The sequence below is a fragment of the Malus sylvestris genome, chromosome 3, assembly GCF_916048215.2.
Source record: "Malus sylvestris chromosome 3, drMalSylv7.2, whole genome shotgun sequence".
In the NCBI taxonomy this organism is placed as follows: domain Eukaryota; kingdom Viridiplantae; phylum Streptophyta; class Magnoliopsida; order Rosales; family Rosaceae; genus Malus; species Malus sylvestris.
Window position 1 is genome coordinate 35,461,197 of NC_062262.1, and position 16,923 is coordinate 35,478,119.

The 16,923-nt window shown below is 38.4% G+C and overlaps 4 protein-coding genes and 1 non-coding gene across 9 annotated transcripts; 1 reads left to right on the forward strand and 4 right to left on the reverse strand.

Moving 5' to 3' along the window:
- Window positions 1-1,094: 1,094 nt before the first annotated feature.
- LOC126614676 (glutathione S-transferase F13-like) lies at window positions 1,095-2,377 on the reverse strand. Its single transcript, XM_050282321.1, has 3 exons — window positions 2,138-2,377; window positions 1,990-2,038; window positions 1,095-1,804 (listed from the first exon to the last, which is right to left on the reverse strand). Exons 1-3 carry the CDS (start codon window positions 2,282-2,284, stop codon window positions 1,347-1,349), a joined length of 654 nt encoding a protein of 217 aa, XP_050138278.1. The 5' UTR covers window positions 2,285-2,377; the 3' UTR covers window positions 1,095-1,346.
- Window positions 2,378-3,847: 1,470 nt separating this feature from the next.
- LOC126615885 (autophagy-related protein 18a-like) lies at window positions 3,848-6,848 on the reverse strand. Of its 3 annotated transcripts, none has more exons than XM_050283812.1 (4): window positions 5,769-6,848; window positions 4,911-5,118; window positions 4,285-4,474; window positions 3,848-4,145 (listed from the first exon to the last, which is right to left on the reverse strand). In XM_050283812.1, the coding sequence occupies exons 1-4, from the start codon at window positions 6,630-6,632 to the stop codon at window positions 4,055-4,057; spliced, it is 1,353 nt and encodes a 450-aa protein (XP_050139769.1). In that variant the 5' UTR covers window positions 6,633-6,848; the 3' UTR covers window positions 3,848-4,054. The 3 variants fall into 3 exon arrangements, with proteins under 3 accessions (XP_050139769.1, XP_050139768.1, XP_050139770.1); XM_050283811.1 differs by having other exon boundaries at window positions 4,285-4,486; XM_050283813.1 differs by having other exon boundaries at window positions 4,285-4,411; window positions 5,769-6,845.
- Window positions 6,849-7,273: 425 nt separating this feature from the next.
- On the reverse strand, window positions 7,274-7,345 carry TRNAD-GUC (transfer RNA aspartic acid (anticodon GUC)). The gene has a single exon. It is a non-coding gene; the product is annotated as a tRNA-Asp (tRNA).
- A 433-nt stretch (window positions 7,346-7,778) lies between these two features.
- On the reverse strand, window positions 7,779-11,644 carry LOC126615549 (uncharacterized). 3 transcript variants are annotated; one of them, XM_050283381.1, is made up of 12 exons: window positions 11,355-11,644; window positions 11,205-11,272; window positions 10,378-10,417; window positions 10,237-10,295; window positions 9,939-10,149; window positions 9,516-9,844; window positions 9,298-9,423; window positions 9,105-9,223; window positions 8,912-9,006; window positions 8,669-8,754; window positions 8,410-8,540; window positions 7,779-8,326 (listed from the first exon to the last, which is right to left on the reverse strand). In XM_050283381.1, exons 1-12 carry the CDS (start codon window positions 11,404-11,406, stop codon window positions 8,257-8,259), a joined length of 1,386 nt encoding a protein of 461 aa, XP_050139338.1. In that variant the 5' UTR covers window positions 11,407-11,644; the 3' UTR covers window positions 7,779-8,256. The 3 variants fall into 3 exon arrangements, with proteins under 3 accessions (XP_050139338.1, XP_050139336.1, XP_050139337.1); XM_050283379.1 differs by having other exon boundaries at window positions 8,663-8,754; window positions 11,355-11,640; XM_050283380.1 differs by having other exon boundaries at window positions 8,663-8,754; window positions 9,105-9,220; window positions 11,355-11,638.
- Window positions 11,645-12,333: 689 nt separating this feature from the next.
- Window positions 12,334-16,127, forward strand: LOC126615548 (wee1-like protein kinase). The gene is made up of 10 exons (XM_050283378.1): window positions 12,334-12,615; window positions 12,729-12,789; window positions 12,880-12,955; window positions 13,059-13,325; window positions 13,439-13,506; window positions 13,617-13,726; window positions 13,809-13,849; window positions 13,954-14,102; window positions 14,766-15,119; window positions 15,781-16,127. Exons 1-10 carry the CDS (start codon window positions 12,410-12,412, stop codon window positions 15,874-15,876), a joined length of 1,428 nt encoding a protein of 475 aa, XP_050139335.1. The 5' UTR covers window positions 12,334-12,409; the 3' UTR covers window positions 15,877-16,127.
- Window positions 16,128-16,923: the final 796 nt, after the last annotated feature.

A 16,923-nucleotide genomic window follows, 5' to 3' on the forward strand; every position in this document is an offset into this window, starting at 1 on the left:
TAGGACATGTCGAATTTCTAAACGATAAAAACTATGAGATATGGTTTTTGCACACATTGTTTATTTATGTCTTTTCATCGAAAAAAATAGTGTATGAAAATAACTTTTTTAGACTAAAAACACGTTTAAACGCATTTGGGCTTGGTGGCCTCCTTTATTGTCATTAGCTTTTCTTTATTTGAAAGAAAAAAAAAACTAACTTTTATATTACCTCATTGGAAACTTACGTTGATTGATGCTTGATTGAAGATAAATGATTTCGAGGTAATGTGTGAGAAATTCTCCCTTAAGCTTAAATTCGCTACTTAGAGATAATTAACGTAGCATGTTATGGCGGATTACGCTACACTTGTAATAATTCTCTTGATGGACAACAACTTTGTTATTCTTTTGGATAAAAATCTTAGAGATTTTGATGATCCTCGAATGATATTTGAGGAGGTTGGGAAACACTCGTAGATAGTTTGGAAGAGAAAAGAATAGTTGAATGAGGATATTTTTCCCCAAAGAATAATAGGTTTATATAGAAAAATTAATTTTGATACAACCACCTAAAACGTCGTTACGTTTGTTTTTTGTGCCAAGACTTCCATTAACTACAAACATTTCATATTAAACGCCAAGTCTTCGGTTTTGTTGTAAACAAATTAATTTTGACATTAAGAAAAATAAAATATTAAACGCCAAGTGTTATGTCTTAATCTATACAGGAAATAAATAGACAATTGAAATCATAACGAATGTTTTCAACAAAGATAACATCAAAAGATCAAAGTAATTTAAGAAAACAGCCTAACTAATAGTATTAGCCATACTAAATGAAATGAATAGAGAAGCAGTTACCCACATTTATAGGAGAGATTTTTTAGTGTACCCATAACACGAGGCCCCGGGATGGTACATCACTTGTCATTATACAATTGGAGGGATGTTTGAAAATCAAGCATTTGGCTTGTTCATGTGAGTGAATCCACTATTAGCAATGTTGAGCTTGCTCTGCTGCCCCTGGTTGAGTGAATCCCAAGTTACCATCTCCCGTTCTTTCTATTTACCCTTGGTTGGTCGCGCATCACTCTCTTTAGAGGGGAGCGAAATACTCTTAAAACAATGTCTTTCATGCATAATTAATTTAGGCCAAAAGTGGCTTATGAGAAGTGTCTCAATTTTGTCATAGATTGAGTCAAAACTTCAATCTTTGTCAATTTGTATGGCTTTCTCTTTACCTATCCAATCTCACTTAACAAGTCGGAAGAATGCAAGCTTAAACCTTAGTAGTACAGTGAAGATATGAACCAAAACATTCGTCTCAAAAAAACACATAGTAGAACCAGTACAACCACTCATCTTCAAACTTCACCAAAATTCATACCCTCAGCCACTTTCTTGGAGGCAGGCCTAGATGAAATCTCCTCCCACCACGCCTTGACGTGAGGACGATCGTGGACCAACGAAGACCAAGGCGTCTTCATGAAATAAAAAGTGCCGGCAAAGTGGTGAAGGTCAGCTAGGCTGTAGAAATCACCAGCAAGGAACTTGTTGTTGCTCAGCCTGGTTTCGTACACGTCCAGCACCTTCTTCAGCTTCTCCAAACTTGCATCCATCACTGTTTGATCTGGTTCCATTCCTACAACAGGCTTTGCGAAAAACTCGAAAATAATTGGATCGATTGCAGGGTTGTATTGTTGAGATTCCACTTCTGTCCATACCTTCACCAATGCAGCTTCGTTGAAGTTTTCGTGACGAATGAGATCATGTCCCGTTTCCTTGAATTTTTCAGCTACATATGCTGTGATTGCCCTAGATTCTGGTGTAACAAATGAAGTAGTAATTAAGGAGGTTAAGCTAGAAACTGTCACAAATTTCGTTACCCTTCCTTTAACCATCTGCACATCACCCTACATATTTTACATTAGTATTTTTTACGGTCTGAAGAAATGCAGGAGGCTAAAGAACGAGTGTGAAAATCACTAGCCAAGATAAAGCACTTACCGAAAAGTGTGATGTCATCGTCTTCTAGTACTGGAACTTTGCCAAAGGGCTGCAGGAACATGATGGAGAAAATGCAATAAGCTTCTATATATACAGCTACAAAAATCATGGAGAATTGTAAAATGTTTGGAAATGAATGAAACTGTACATTCTTGGTTAGAAATTCAGGCTGCTTGTTTTCGCAGGCGAAGAGATCAACGGGGACAAGCTCGAAATCAACGCTTTTTTCATGGAGACAAGCGACGACGCGAGCTGTGGAAATAGACACAGAAAGTCCATGCAGCTTGAGCACCATTGTTGGAGCAGAAGGGAGCTTGGTACGTGCTAGTGCCTAGAGATTTTGGAGAAGAAGATATGTATGCATTGGAGACCAAGGTCCTTATTAAATATAACTCAAGGCTCTGGGATTCATCTTGTTTGAGATACTCTTTGTCGGTTTTTTACATTTAAACTTGTACTGTTACCGCAAATAAACAATTTACAGTTTGATGTCAGAAAAATAAGAACAGTAGCACAGTATTGCTGATCAAAACTTCAGTCTGATCTTTCACATGGTTGAATGAAAGCCCCGATGCAATGACGACAGACGAATTGTCTCGTAGCGCGACGTATGAATCGAGTGTTTGCGAAACAAACAAATTGGTGCAACTGGTTAGCTCTCAGAATGACTATTTTAGAGTGTTGTTATCCAACTAGTCAGACTTAAAGTGAAATGTTGGGCATAATCTTCTTTGTATGAATAGATTATAGATGTGTACTATTATGTTATGTTGTGATAAAATATCGGGTGATGTTATCCACACACAAAAGTACTCTTTGTTAATTTTTGTTCTTTGATTATCTTCAATTTTTTCGATTTAAAAGCTTAAAATTGAGAATAATATATAAAATGTAAAAAAATTGTGTGAATAACACCAATTATCTGGTCAAACAAAGATTTCAGTGCACTGATTTTAAAATGATTAGCAGCATCTTGAGATATATGCTCTCGTTTTTTAAACACTGCACAAACATCAAGTAAAAAGATTAGCAATTAACAATGAAGAAATGTTAAAGAGATTCTTAAAAGTAGGACGCTTTATGAACCCTGTAACCTTTTATTTTTGGCACAATGTTTTATAACGTTGACACGAAAATTAATCTTACAGTAAGGTGATAGAGAGTCTCATTTTAAGAGTCTTCTTAGCACTTCTCTTAACAGTGAGTACAACATTGTTAACAAGAGTCACTTTATCTTGTTTACTGAACAAAAATAGGAGGATCAAAGAATCAGAGAGCTTAAAGATATAAAAAGTAAGAAATTGATCTGATTTCTAATTGTTGAGTATTTGATTAAGCTTTATTCAAAAGTATTTGATTACGTATTTCAACGGAAAAATCACAATTTTGCGGTTTTTTGTGTTTAAACAGAAAAAGTTAAGAACTAAAATGATTTTCGTATCCATATTTTACCAGACACATAAAACCCAACAATCAAGTCTTGAGAACTATTAACAATTAAGAAAACAAAGCATTGAAAGGGAGCATAAAACATAGGATCCTAGTTTATTCTGTGACCATCAACGGTCAATTTGCAATTTCCCACACCAATGGCCAAGAGATGGAACCTCAGAACTAATTTAGATTTTTAATCTGCAACATAGGAAGCCACAACACTAGAATTAACAATAACACAAGAAGCTCAGAATTTTGAGGACTTCATAAGCTCTTCCAAACATGACGTTGACAGTATCACAAACCAATCAAACACTATCACGCAAGTTAAAACGCATAAGAATACGTGATTGACTTGTGATGCCATCACTGAAGAATCCGTTGGCGTAGTTTAATCAATTTGGGAACACAAATCAACACCATAAAATAACTTAAGTTAGATTTTTTTTTTTCATTTTCTAATTTTGTTATTGGTACAGCACTCAGAAATTTACAAATTTACAATGCTCATGTATTTACAGCATGCTTTACCCAAACCCTAAAACTAGGGAGAACCATAGCAGCAGACCAAATAGTCCAAACTCCAGAGGACATTATAAGTAAGAAAGGATGAATGGTACAATATTTCACTTCAAAAGGCTTCTTCTGGCTTTAGAAAGTTGTGGTATTCCAGCTGGGTCATCTCTCCTCCGTTCACTGGGTCGAACTCGCATCGATAGAAGCTGCATCGACATGCAAATTGCATAACAGTGTTTAAACTCCAAACATTTATTCCCATTGTATCATATGCATGATGATTCTTTAATACAGTTCCGTCATGACTAAAGTGCGAAAGCATCGAAAACTAATTTGTTTTCCTACCTCCCATCCATGCCAAGAATCACCACAGTATTCTTTTGGTGACCAAACGCAACAATGTACTGAGAACCCTCAAGCATGCGAAACTGAGCAACCGACCACTCTGAGCTAAAATACTTGGGCAGCACACCTGAAATGCAAGCCTCGCTCAGATCCATTGGTCTGAGACTGAGAAGCATAATATGTCGTTTGCCTGTGTACAAGACTACACATGGCATCACAAATTAAGGAGAGGAAAGACACAAACTTCATCACACGCATATGCGCAATTGCGGATTGCACCATGTTTTTAACAACTGTTTCACACGGCACACAAATTTCTTCTGTGTATTATTGGATAATTCAAAATTCACTAGTTTTCAGCATATGGTATTGAACACTGGGACAAAGAAAAATTCATTCCCGTCATTCAAGTGCCACTGGCATATACAAATGTGTTCTTAAATCATATGTGTAACTTCAAATTCTTCCCCTCGAAGCAATATATAATGATTTAAAGTGATACATATATCCCCAAATAAACCATTTGTCCATAGTAAATCTAGAATGTTTAGAGCAGCAAACAAACCAGAACAATTTAATCATTTGTTGATGATGAAACAGCAAGACTAATGAGAGACAGAGTTTACCTCTGATGAAAGAAAGAGAAGAGTTTGATGATGAAACCACAAGATTAGGATCAGATGCACTTCGGGTATTCTCATTTCCAGAGGATCCAGAATTAACCTTGAGGTTAAAAACATGGACCGTTCCCTTGTCACTTGAGACCGCTAACCACTGGGCAGTTGAAGAGAATGCCAAACTATAGATTTCTGCTCTGTCTGCACCCCTTCTTACCTGCAATGTATCCAAAACATCCATAATTCTACCACCCCGTAATCATATGTCTACAACAGTTAAGACCTTCCAATGAAGCAGGAGGGATGCACCCTCCTCAAAGTTCAGATAAAATGAATAGAACTGAAGAAAACAGTCTTTCCAAACTTCACTAAGCAAAGCATACAGAGAACAAACACGTACCCGCAACATGACTTTGTAATGAACATTGAACAGTAGCTGATTTATATCCCAACCAACTACAAAACTGAAAGTCCATATAGAATGTACCCTAAATACTCAATCATTACGAGTGAACATTAGCACATCCTAGTCAACGGTTGAACAAACTTCCTCAAACTTAAGAATGTTCGAATCCAGTCCAAACTGAAATATAAGTCACCATACCAATGAACTCTAACCTGCAACTTACAGCTGCTTTCAAATCAAGCAAAGCCCCTAAATTATATAACACATTTGCATTGAAACTTGATTAATACTACTACAAGGCTTTCAAATTAACCAAAGCTCCTAAATTCATATCCGAAATTCGATACCAAGCAATCCCAATTCTCTTGAATCATATGAAACCAACTCCAAGCTAAAATATGTAACATATTGCATTGAATTATGACAAAGTTTAGAGCTTTTCAAGCAAAATAAAATTATACCTCTTGTAGCAAAGTTCCGTCGAGAGTATTGAAAATCCGAACGAGAGTCCCTTTGTTGCTGGAAGTGGCGAGCAGCTGGCCGTCTGGCGTGAGTGCAAAGCAGGCAAGTCTGGAATCGTGAGCCATAATGAACTTGGTCCGCTTCGACGCGTAATGCTCCACCCTAACCTGCCCCTTCTGCAGCCCAGGGCACACCAGCACCAGCGACCTCGCTACCTGCGACACCGCGCACAGCCCCTTAGGGTTCGCGATCGTTTCAATCTGGTGCAGCAGCTTCAGGTCGGCGAAATTGTACACGAATATCTTCTGCTCCAAAACGACGACGATACGGTCCCTCCGGAGCCGCACCGACCGGACGACGGAGCGGAACGACAGCTCACCGATGCACCGCTCCTGGTGGTCGTCCCAGATCATGACTTTATTGGTCGGGTACTGAGGGTCGGGCCCACCACCGACTATGGCCAAGATGTTGCAGCGGAATAGCATCTCAACGACGCCGATTCCGCCGCCGTTGTCGAAGTCGCGGCGGAAGAGCTCGCGGAACGGGTCGCAGTTGTAGATCCGGAACCCGTGGTCTGTCCCCACGGCGAAGCAGGAGTGGTCTTGGTTGAAGCAGACGTGGAACAGAGACGGAGGCGAGCGCGGCGCCGGCGGGGCAGGCTCCGGGGGCGAGGAGGAGAATGGGTGGTTGTTGTGGAGGTTGTGGTTAGGGTTTGGGGGCGATTGGTGGTCGTGGTGGTCGTCGCTGGAGTCAACGACAGAGGTGGGATTATCGTCGGTGGGATCGGTGGGATCGGTGAGGAAGTCGGCGGCGGAGTTTGGGTCGGGCCAGGAGGGAGGCGAGAAGGCGGAGAGGGTGGCCATCGGAGAAGGAGGATATGGGTGGTGGGATTTTTGAGGATTCTGAGGGGTACGTTTAGATGATCGGGAACCAGAAGAGGATAGAGTCCGCTCAAATTACTGATTCAGCCTTTTCGGGATTGGGCAGCAGAAGGTAGGTTTTGGAGGCAAATATAGGGAGAAGAGTGTCATTGTATAAATGCAGGCGATTTTGTTCTTTGATTGGAGTGCACGACAAAAGCGGAGATGTGTTTCGAGCGTCGAAACCACGGCTAATAGGAATTGAATTGGTGGGTATTCATAAGTTTGATTTTCATCAAAAACAATTTGAATTATATTATTATTAACTCATTATGAAGTTAAGTGTACTTATGGTTCTTTAATATAGATAATATCGTTTGTTAAAAAAAAAACAAAAATAAAACCTTATGATTTGGGGTAAATTTGTAATTTCAGGATAGAAAAAATGGTTTAGTATAGATAATATCGTTTGTTAAAAAAAAACACCTTATGATTTGGGGTAAATTTGTAATTTCATGATAGAAAAAATAAGTGAGTATAGATAACATGGTTTGTTAAAAAAATAAAAAAAATAATAAAAAACCTTATGATTTGGGGTAAATCTGTAATTTTATTATAGAATAAAATGGGTTTAAATGATTGTGCGCCGTTGCCGGGGATCGAACCCGGGTCACCCGGGTGACAGCCGGCAATACTTACCACTATACTACAACGACATCATTGCTAATTGAACAAAATTATTCCTATTTAGTTTAATTTGTAAGCTTAAAGAAATAATAATGCTGCAAGACAACTTCTTGACTTTCCAATGTCACACAATTCACATTAACATCTATCAAACTCTCAAGAACATGTATGTGATTTACATCTAACAGCGTACTCATAGAACGAATCTTTTAATTAAGTTTACGTTTTTGTTTTCTTGATTATCATATTTGAGTTACCGATCAACCTTTCTGACTTTTGCTATCTTAGACGCTACTTATGCATGATTGTATGATGCTTCATCCGTTTTGAATAAAACACCTTCTCCATAAGCTAGCAAAGGGAAAAGAAACACACGAGATGTGTGACTAGGAAAAGGGAAGAAATATGCTTAAGCTAGAAAAGATTAAAAAAACGAAAACCCAAAATTTTAAACCCGCCAAATCAGAGAATCTGAAATTTACTAATAGTGGTTTACAAATTCATCTATTAATTAGCCGACAATTAATTCGTGTACACTTGAATGGATCGGGATCAGCTCCCATCAGAATTACAGGACCACTAGAACTATTGACGATCAAGCGATCACTACCAACTGCAACCAGAAATCTCACCAACCAACCACTCCTCCCACAAATACAGCATTCATTTCAAAGCCAAAATACATCTTCTTCACTGGCTGCACCACTTGGATCGCCATAACAACGTTCGAGCAGAGGATATCCCTCTGACACCGGCAGCATAGAGTTCCCTCCGTCATGACTACAAAATCCGAATGGAGGTTGTGGATAACCACCTTCAATTGATACTCAACCCGCTTACCATGTAAAGCTTGATGATTGTTGAGCATCGAGCGAGGTGGACTTTGAAGTTAGGCAGGAACATATCGTACCAATCCTGGTTGTTGAGAAACCGTATCTTGTCAAATTGAAATCTCGGAGAAATACGTGGATAAGATAATGCTTTTGTCATTCCCCACATGAATCTCCTTCCTGCCCAAATTATCCATCCTTGTTATACAATGGTACTGCAGAACAGGCAAAGTCTAACAAAGATTCAAATTTCGTAATCATACCATGGGGGGTGAATACGAATGCATTTGCCAACTTCAAGGTCAACATCGTCACAAACTCTTGGATTGAAGATAATTGTCCATGTTGTTTCTTCATTCACCGTATTCTTGGGGTTCTCTTGCCATGGGAGGCGCTGCACAAAGAAACACAGATCTTCAGTCATCCTTTCTAACAAAGCTGTGAGAAAAATTGCATTTGCATTCACACAATAACATGTCGCCAGAAGAAATTCTGTGAAATGATTATTAACGCGACCTTTACATTGTTTCCAAATGAGCAGTGGCAAACTGTCAACTTCGCATCCAAATATCTTGAAAGAATTTTCACATCAATGCAGCTTGGTTCATCTGAGGAGGTGTAGAAACGAGGAACAAAGTCAAGGCATATATTGTGCAGAATTTTTTTTTTAGAAGAACTAACACTATATTTTGCAGAATTCCTATACAATTAGTCTATGCATGCAGAAATTAACTTAAAAAGAAAATAATTGCAAGGCCTTGTTACTTTGGTTAGCTCTATTCTCGATATTCTTCAAGAATTCCATATCGCTTTCTTTATCACTCTGAACGACCTGCTGCAGTTGCCCAAATAATCCAATTCTACAAAATTGCAAGTAGATATGCACATTTAGCAATCAGTACAGAAGTCACTTGTACTAACATCGACTGCACTTTTATAACAGGATCACACCATTTACCTTAATGGTTTCGGCACTGCAACAAGGGCTCTGTCACTCAAAGCTTCTTGAAATCGATCTACCAGTGTTTGCCTCTTTACCTCCGGTTTATCAAGCTTCAGAATTTGATCATCGGCCTGCTAAACAATATATGTTTGATAAAGTACTGATTGAACTGGAATGAACATATAAGGAAATCAGTACAGAGAGATACCTCACTATTACTTGGCGATCCCAGGCCTAAGTGCTCAGGGGAGCTTTCACTGTCAACAACTCTATCTCCAAGTGAAGATACAATCTTCATAACAGGCTGCGCCCTTTTACGCCTTTTTCTACGATACTGAAACAAAAGCTAGATGAAAAAAGGAACAGAAAAAATGTAAATGGGAAAAGGAAGAGAAAAACATGTTTGAAGAGAGGAAGACAGAGAACCATTTTAGATCTTCCTCTCAGCATAGATGTCTTATCTTGAAGGCCATCTAAAAGCTCTGCCATTGACTGCTCAACAGATCCATGCCCAAGTTCATTAACGTGAACAGGAACAATCTCCAACTGTTTTTCCTCTTCTCCTTGAATATCCTCAATAAGCTCAGAATCCAAATATTCTTCAGTCCTGGGCTCAGTTGCCTTCAACATTTCAGGCACTTGTTGAACCTTGAATGACATATCACTTTCGTTTTTAGATACAGAAAAGCAAGAGGGTCCTTCCTTTTGAGTCTTGAAACGGAAGGAAAATTTTGGCTTGCCTTTGTCTTTCACTCCTACAACAGTAGATTATCAAGTTTAACAGAACACACTACAGACTGTGACGATGTACAAAAGTTTAAGGGTCACCTTTCAAAAAGGACACCATACCTTTGACCGATTTATTCACTTTCGAATAATCAGATTTTGGTGATGAACATGAAGTTTGTTCATTCAATCGCATGAGTGCCTCAGCTTCTTTACTTACTTCAGACCATGTGTATGATTCATCTTCTTTATCACTTCCAATGCAATGAACATAATCCTTTTGCAACTTTTTAGCACCAAGAGTAACCGGAACTTTCACATGCATGTTGTTCCCCTTTTCCAGAAACAGTTCACAAGCACATTAATCCTTCGTTAATACACAATACAGAATAAGATATATCTATACCCAAATGCATACTACCTCTTCATCGGAGCTCAATTCATCCTCCAAGTTGCAGGCATACACACTTGCACCTGCATCTGAAACAATTGAACAATACTGCTGCTCAAAAGAGCGTATGCCAGTACAACCCTAGTAGCCATTTTCGAAAAATCACAATACCTTTGAGCATTTCCAGCCGTGATGAAAGTGGTAACTCCTCCTGTTACGGAATATAATTTTTGTTAACAAACCATCTTTTCCTGCAACACAAGTTTCTAATTTCTACTAATGCAGACAATCAAGTGAAAACATCTGCATAGGCTCATCAAAATTACTCTGACCTCAAGCCACAGGAAATCTTTCTCCGATCAAGACTGTGACACATGTCATGATGACAGTGGTTCAGTTATTCGGCCTAATTATCGATTTGCTTTCAGTTAATGAAGATATTATTAATTGTAGTCTAAAAGCAAAACACTGTAATTATAATCACTTGTTTTTACAAGACGATATTCTATTCTAAACCATGAAAGGGAGATTCAAATTCGGTGCAAAAGGATCCGCAGGGCGCACTGCATTGGCCAACTAGCCTAATTGTCAATACAACCAGAAAAGTAGTTATCATAATTTTCTCTACTTTCTCAAATTTTCCTGGTATCCAAACACACAGCTTCAACATTTGATCAATTAAAATTACATAAACAATGCACACACATACAAATTAAATCAACAACATTGAAGTTTAAAGCAAAATAAGAGGTAATTGGAGAAATGGTCACTAAACTTTAGCTCAACTAGAGCTTTGGTTTCTAATTAAAAATCGGAACTTTAGTTCAAGAACCAATACTCACGGATTTTTAGTTCAGACTCCAATTGGGCCAAAGTTCGGAACTATTGCTCCAATTTTTCTCACAAAATAAATATAAAAATAAAAGAAAAATTAATGAAAACTGACAAATAAATTACAGTATCGACAGCGTTTCGTTAAAACTTCTAAAAATAAAAACCTTTTTCTTGGCGGAACCGCCAATAGCAGCGCAATTGTTGGGAAAATCTCGGTCAGATTCTTCCTCATCTGCCAGAGGAACAACCAAAAACACTTAAGCCAGAAATCCCAAATACAAAAAATTTTACACAATCGAAACGAGAGAGTTTACCGGAAATGCTCTGATCAGAATCTGGAATCGTCTGAAAACGACGCGTAAGCATGGCCGCGGAGCTCACAAATCTTCACCGACGGAGGAAATTATGGGTTTAAAGGAAGGGGTTCGCCGGCGGAGGGTCTTGCCGCCACATTTGCTCCTCCCAGGAACTTCAGCATTATCCACCGCCGTTTCAGATGGGAGAAATTGATTTATGAAATTGTACGTTGGGTTTGAATTGCCGGGAACTTTTTCAGTTTATCGAACTGTACGATGGGCTCGGAGTCTCGAGACAGGCCCAAACAGAAAACTAGAGCCTAGTACAACCTGCACACTGGGCCGAACCAAAAATTGGATATTGCATTTATCATAATTTTCTCTTTTATGTTTAGAATATCCGCTAATGATACTTTATTGCAGTAACGGAAAATATATAATCATATTTGTAGCGCTAAAGTGTCATGGTATCAATAGTCATCATTCATCTTTATGAGAATTATTTTCTATACAAAACTTAATTAATAGTAGTTATAATGATGTAAAATATAAATATATAATTATATAACATTGGTTTGATATGGTATAGTGCGGTAGAGGTTTTGAATACCATTACCATACAAAAATATCTGGTTCGATTGTACGATTATTAATTGGTACAAAATTTCAAGGAATTGGATCCCATCTGGATTCACTCTGTGGGGATCTTTAGTCATTCATCGTGTATTGTGCTGTCATAAATCATTATATTTTTTTATTTAAAATTAAACACAAATAGTATTTGACAAAAATTGACCATACGATATACAATGAAAGGCTAGGATGTGAGGATCCTAAAGATCCCCACACAAAATGGATTCGGTGGAGATATGCCAATCCTACGGTCTAGATCAAATATCACGGTGGCGCACAGTAGATCCATTTCAGCCAATCATTTTGTCGCGCGCGATTTGAAATCCCAAAAGTTTAAATTTTTTAATACATGAGCAAGAAGAACACTGAACGAGACAGTCGATTCGAGCAAAACCCTAGAAACGCGGAAGAAGAAGAAGAAGCGGAAGAATCGGAGGGAGATGAAGGGAGCGCTGGCGAGGCTTCAGCTAGGGGAAACCCTGAACCAATCGTCGTTTTCCACGTCATCATCCAACCCCTCTCGCTTCCAGAACCTTGTAGAAGCCCGAGCCGCCGACGGCAGCCTTCCCTCGTCCGCTCCCCTCGGCACCGACGTCGACACCGATGTCGACGACAGGGAGTTCATTCTCAGCCAAGATTTCTTCTGGTAGGATCCTCCGCGTCATTAATTTTGTAAATTTTCAAGCTTTTTGGTATTGAATTCGAAAAATTGATGAAAACTTGGATTTTTTTTGTTTGTTTTGGGTTTGATTGATGCAGCACTCCTGATTATATCACACCGGATAATCAACATATGATGAACGGCTGGGATTGCACCAAGGTACAATGGGTTGGATTGGGTTTCACAATTTCTGTAAAATTGAGATGGGTTTAAAGATTGTTGCTTTAATATGTTTGTTTCTATTTTTAGCTGGAAAACATCCCTTGCCCCAAATCACCCGAGAAATCGAATACCCTTAAATCGAAGAGGCGAAGACAGTGTCAGAGTAAGGCTAAAAGTTTGTTTTAACTTTTTTACTACGAAGTAAATTTTGATGAAAAGCTACTTGGGTAATTGGTCTTGCAAGTAAAAGTTCATACTTTCTGCAGATGATATCTCATTGAATCCTCTCAGCCCTACATTGTCCGGAAATCAGCCGATAGTTGAGCTTGAAGCAGATGTTTTTGGCATGGATGAGGTTATGATAGAGAAACCAACAGCAACAGAACCGCGGAAGGTGCAAAATTATGTATCTCAATCTGCTGTGGCTTTACGCTGTCGTGTCATGCCTCCTCCTTGCTTTAAGAATCCGTACATTAAGAATGCTTCAGAAATGGGCATTGATCCTCTTGGCAGCCAAAGATCGAAATGTGCAGGTATGCTTCTGTTAGTTGTGAATGAGAAACTACTTCAATATTAAGACATTGGTCGAAACCCCATACTTCATTTTCAGTCTTCATGTTCTAATTATGAATGCTGCAATTTCCAGCTTTCTTCCCTACTTTTATGGGCGGAAATGGCCTGTCACGTTACTGTGCTGATTTTCACGAGATTGAGGTATTTACCAAATCCCAAAATTTTATGGATTTAAGCACATGCTATCTAGTTCTAAATTTTAATGTTGGTGCACTTGGCTAACTTATTTGTAATATGCCTTCTCTTTCTAGCAAATCGGCAGTGGGTACTTCAGTCACGTATTCAAAGTCTTGAACAGAATTGATGGTTGTTTGTATGCCGTGAAACGTAGCATGAAGCAGTTGCATCTGGACACAGAAAGGTTGCCTACTCATGCTGTAGATATATCTGCCATTTGTTGAGGCCATTTGCTTATGCATTATTACTTTTTGTATCCTTTGCAGGAGAAAGGCTATGATGGAAGTTCAATCTCTGGCAGCTTTAGGTAGGTTTCCGTTATTTTTAGTTTTTCATTTTTGTGTTTCTGGTTCATCTATTTGACCCTATGGCAATTGCTTTTATATGGTTGAACTGTTTTGCTTTTTCTAGGGTCCCATGAAAACATTGTTGGATACTACTCGTCTTGGTTTGAAAATGAGCAGCTCCACATTCAGATGGAATTATGTGATCACAGCTTATCCATAAACAAGTTGTCCCGACCATTCAAAGATGGGGAGATTTTAGAAGCCTTGTATCAGGTTTGTGTGGATGAGTTTTAACAAGCTTCTCACTTGAAACTGAATAGTAACCCATGTAAACACGTACTAGCACCAAAACTTTTAATAGATTGCGTACATAGCAGGGATCCCTTTTTACTACATTTGAGAAGCCAATGAGGTCTTCACTCATGAAACGAGAAACAGGGTTTCTAGGCCCTTTCATCACAAACGCCTACATTGAATCCTAATAATCAATGCACTACTCCACTCTAGGTTATAGAGTGCATTCAATCATGAATTCTTGATTCTCGAAAATCATAATAAATTGAAGTGTGTGTGTGTTTTTTTGTGTTCTGTTTTCCTCATCTTTTGAGAGAGATACCCTTCCTCGACATCTGTATGAATGTTTTAGATGTTTGATTTTTGGTGTTGAGCTCAGTCTTTTGCTTGCTTGATTCTATAGAAAATACTATCCTGAAGGGAGATCACACGGCTATCGTAAACTAGATGGAATGGGTTTAATATAATGTATGCCCATATTCATATCACAGACACTTTGGCATGCACACTCACTGGCATTGACACATGTCTGAGGTCCTATCTCCCAGGCTGTAGTCTTAGATTAATTCTAACTCTTTTTAACTTGACAAGGTTTCCACTTCTGCTGGCATATGCTAATTTCTCGTATAAAAATCTGTACAGATTGCAAAAGCGTTGCAGTTTATGCATGGGAGAGGAATAGTTCACTTAGATGTAAAACCTGATAATATATATGTGAAGAATGGTATTTATAAGCTTGGTGACTTTGGATGTGCAACTCTACTTGATAAGAGCCTACCGATTGAAGAGGGTGATGCTCGATATACGCCTCAAGAGATCCTGAATGAGAAATATGATTATCTTGACAAGGCTGATATCTTCTCATTGGGAGTCACTATTTACGAGCTGATTAGAGGTTCTCCTTTACCAGAATCAGGGCCTCAAATTTTAAATCTTAGGGAGGGAAAGTTGCCACTTCTTCCTGGTCATTCATTGCAATTTCAGAACTTACTCAAGGTAACATGGCTGTGAACTTGTGACTTTCACTTTTGTTATTTGTATTTGTTGCAATTAATTTTCATGCGAGAATGACATTTCTCGTGCTCGATTACGTATTGCCAATCTTTGCTAAAGGAAATGGTTTTTGTTTTCTGTTAAGTGTTTCTTAGTTATGAACTTATCCTGCGGTATGAGCGCGTAATGAAAAGAATGAATGAGCTAACAGTTTACTGCCTCCTTTTCTTTCCTTGAAGATCTTGGAATTAGAAATCAAAGTTTTGTTAATGGGAACTACTCCATTACTTAGGATGTACGGTATCATATTGTGTGAATTGTGATAACGTTTGCTGATAATTTCATGTAAGAATAGCATGGAGAGATAATGATCACTGGAATTTCTGCCTGCATATATAAGTAAAAGGCTCTTGAGATGAAACACTCGTGAGACTTTCATTTGAAATCATATTAACAATACGATTGTGATTCTGCATATCCATTGTTTCCGTTGACATGAATGCTATTACTGGATATAGTCAAGTAGTTCTGTTACTATTGATAATTTTCTAAGAAATCGGTTGCATTCTACATGTAGCATCCTACGATTCTTGGTTGGTTTGTGATACTAAACAAAACCTGTGATAGCGTTGCTGATTGCATTACATTTTAATAAATCTCTCAGGTCATGTTGGATCCAAATCCAGTCTGGAGACCGTCAGCGAAAGATTTGGTCGAAAATCCAATTTTTGATAAGGTGCAGCGAAATGGACGAGCCTAGGGCAACCGTGATCGCCTTTGGAAGAGAATGGCCTGTTGTATTCGCCATCCGTATGCAGCATCAGCAGGCCCTGTAGCACAGGCAAAGTAAAGTTTGTGAAGAATGACCAATTTTGTAATCTATAAGTTATTCCTCTAATGTATGCACCTGATTTTCCCACTTGCGCGTTGCATATTTTGTGACTCGAGGAATTCTTGGTCATGTACTCATGGTTTTGTGTTGCTAATGAAAAAGGTCTAATTCTCTCGGAATACACTTGAAATGGATTTTCTATTTCTCTTATTATTCATTCTAAATGCTCATTTGGAAAGTAATTCTGAGACGGGTGCAATCACTTATGAGGAGAACGATATGTGCTTCTCCATAAATCACTTTCGTTGCTTTTTCATAAAATATCATTATGGCTAGTGATTTTAAGGAGAAGCATCTCTCATGAGCTGCTTGTTTGAGTCACTTAGGAACGGGTCCATTGTAGCTGAATCATGAGGGGTATAAATTGTAACTACAACCTACACATATAAGATAGCACCAAACTAGGAGAAAAAAGTCGGTATAGGTTTTTGGACCACATTATGCTTCTGATTGCACATGCAAACACCTTTTCCCTAGGCGAATTTACATATATTGGCGTTCTAGACTAATAACACAACGTAAATTGTTTTTATTTTCTCACATGGTTGTTTGATTGGTTTAATATACCATTATCTTAGTGTTCTTGTTTCATGTAAGTTTTATTTGTTTCATGAGTAATGCTAGAGAGATTAAATGTGCAAACTAAATTTTGTAAACTAAGTGACATAGAAGTTGATGATTGAATTACTAAAGTGTTGATTAACGTGCTTATTTCTTATTGGTGACACATCATTTAGTTTGCAAATTTAGTTTTCCTAATATTACCCTTGTTTCATAATTCCATCAACTGATTCGTGGTACCTACAGTTTGTATATGTTGCTGTAGTGTAGTAGCCCTCAGGGCTGGCCCGAGCCCAGTGCAGGTTGGACAACCATCTGTAACCCAAAAAAATTGGGGGCATCAAAATTATCAAG

Excerpts from the sequence above, each read along its gene's own strand:
- LOC126615549 (XM_050283379.1), bottom strand. The coding sequence starts at position 11,406 with ATGCTTACGCGTCGTTTTCAGACGATTCCAGATTCTGATCAGAGCATT. Across the intron at positions 10,150-10,236 it reads AATTGAGCTCCGATGAAGAG|GGGAACAACATGCATGTGAA; the intron begins GTAGTATGCATT and ends TTTCTGGAAAAG. Across the intron at positions 9,845-9,938 it reads AGTGAATAAATCGGTCAAAG|GAGTGAAAGACAAAGGCAAG; the intron begins GTATGGTGTCCT and ends CTACTGTTGTAG.
- LOC126614676 (XM_050282321.1), bottom strand. The coding sequence starts at position 2,284 with ATGGTGCTCAAGCTGCATGGACTTTCTGTGTCTATTTCCACAGCTCGC. Across the intron at positions 2,039-2,137 it reads CTGAATTTCTAACCAAGAAT|CCCTTTGGCAAAGTTCCAGT; the intron begins GTACAGTTTCAT and ends ATGTTCCTGCAG. Across the intron at positions 1,805-1,989 it reads CGATGACATCACACTTTTCG|AATCTAGGGCAATCACAGCA; the intron begins GTAAGTGCTTTA and ends TTGTTACACCAG.
- LOC126615885 (XM_050283811.1), bottom strand. The coding sequence starts at position 6,632 with ATGGCCACCCTCTCCGCCTTCTCGCCTCCCTCCTGGCCCGACCCAAAC. Across the intron at positions 5,119-5,768 it reads ACGGAACTTTGCTACAAGAG|GTAAGAAGGGGTGCAGACAG; the intron begins GTATAATTTTAT and ends GATACATTGCAG. Across the intron at positions 4,487-4,910 it reads TTCTCTTTCTTTCATCAGAG|TCTTGTACACAGGCAAACGA; the intron begins GTAAACTCTGTC and ends TGCCATGTGTAG.
- LOC126615548 (XM_050283378.1), top strand. The coding sequence starts at position 12,410 with ATGAAGGGAGCGCTGGCGAGGCTTCAGCTAGGGGAAACCCTGAACCAA. Across the intron at positions 12,616-12,728 it reads CTCAGCCAAGATTTCTTCTG|CACTCCTGATTATATCACAC; the intron begins GTAGGATCCTCC and ends TGATTGATGCAG. Across the intron at positions 15,120-15,780 it reads AATTTCAGAACTTACTCAAG|GTCATGTTGGATCCAAATCC; the intron begins GTAACATGGCTG and ends TAAATCTCTCAG.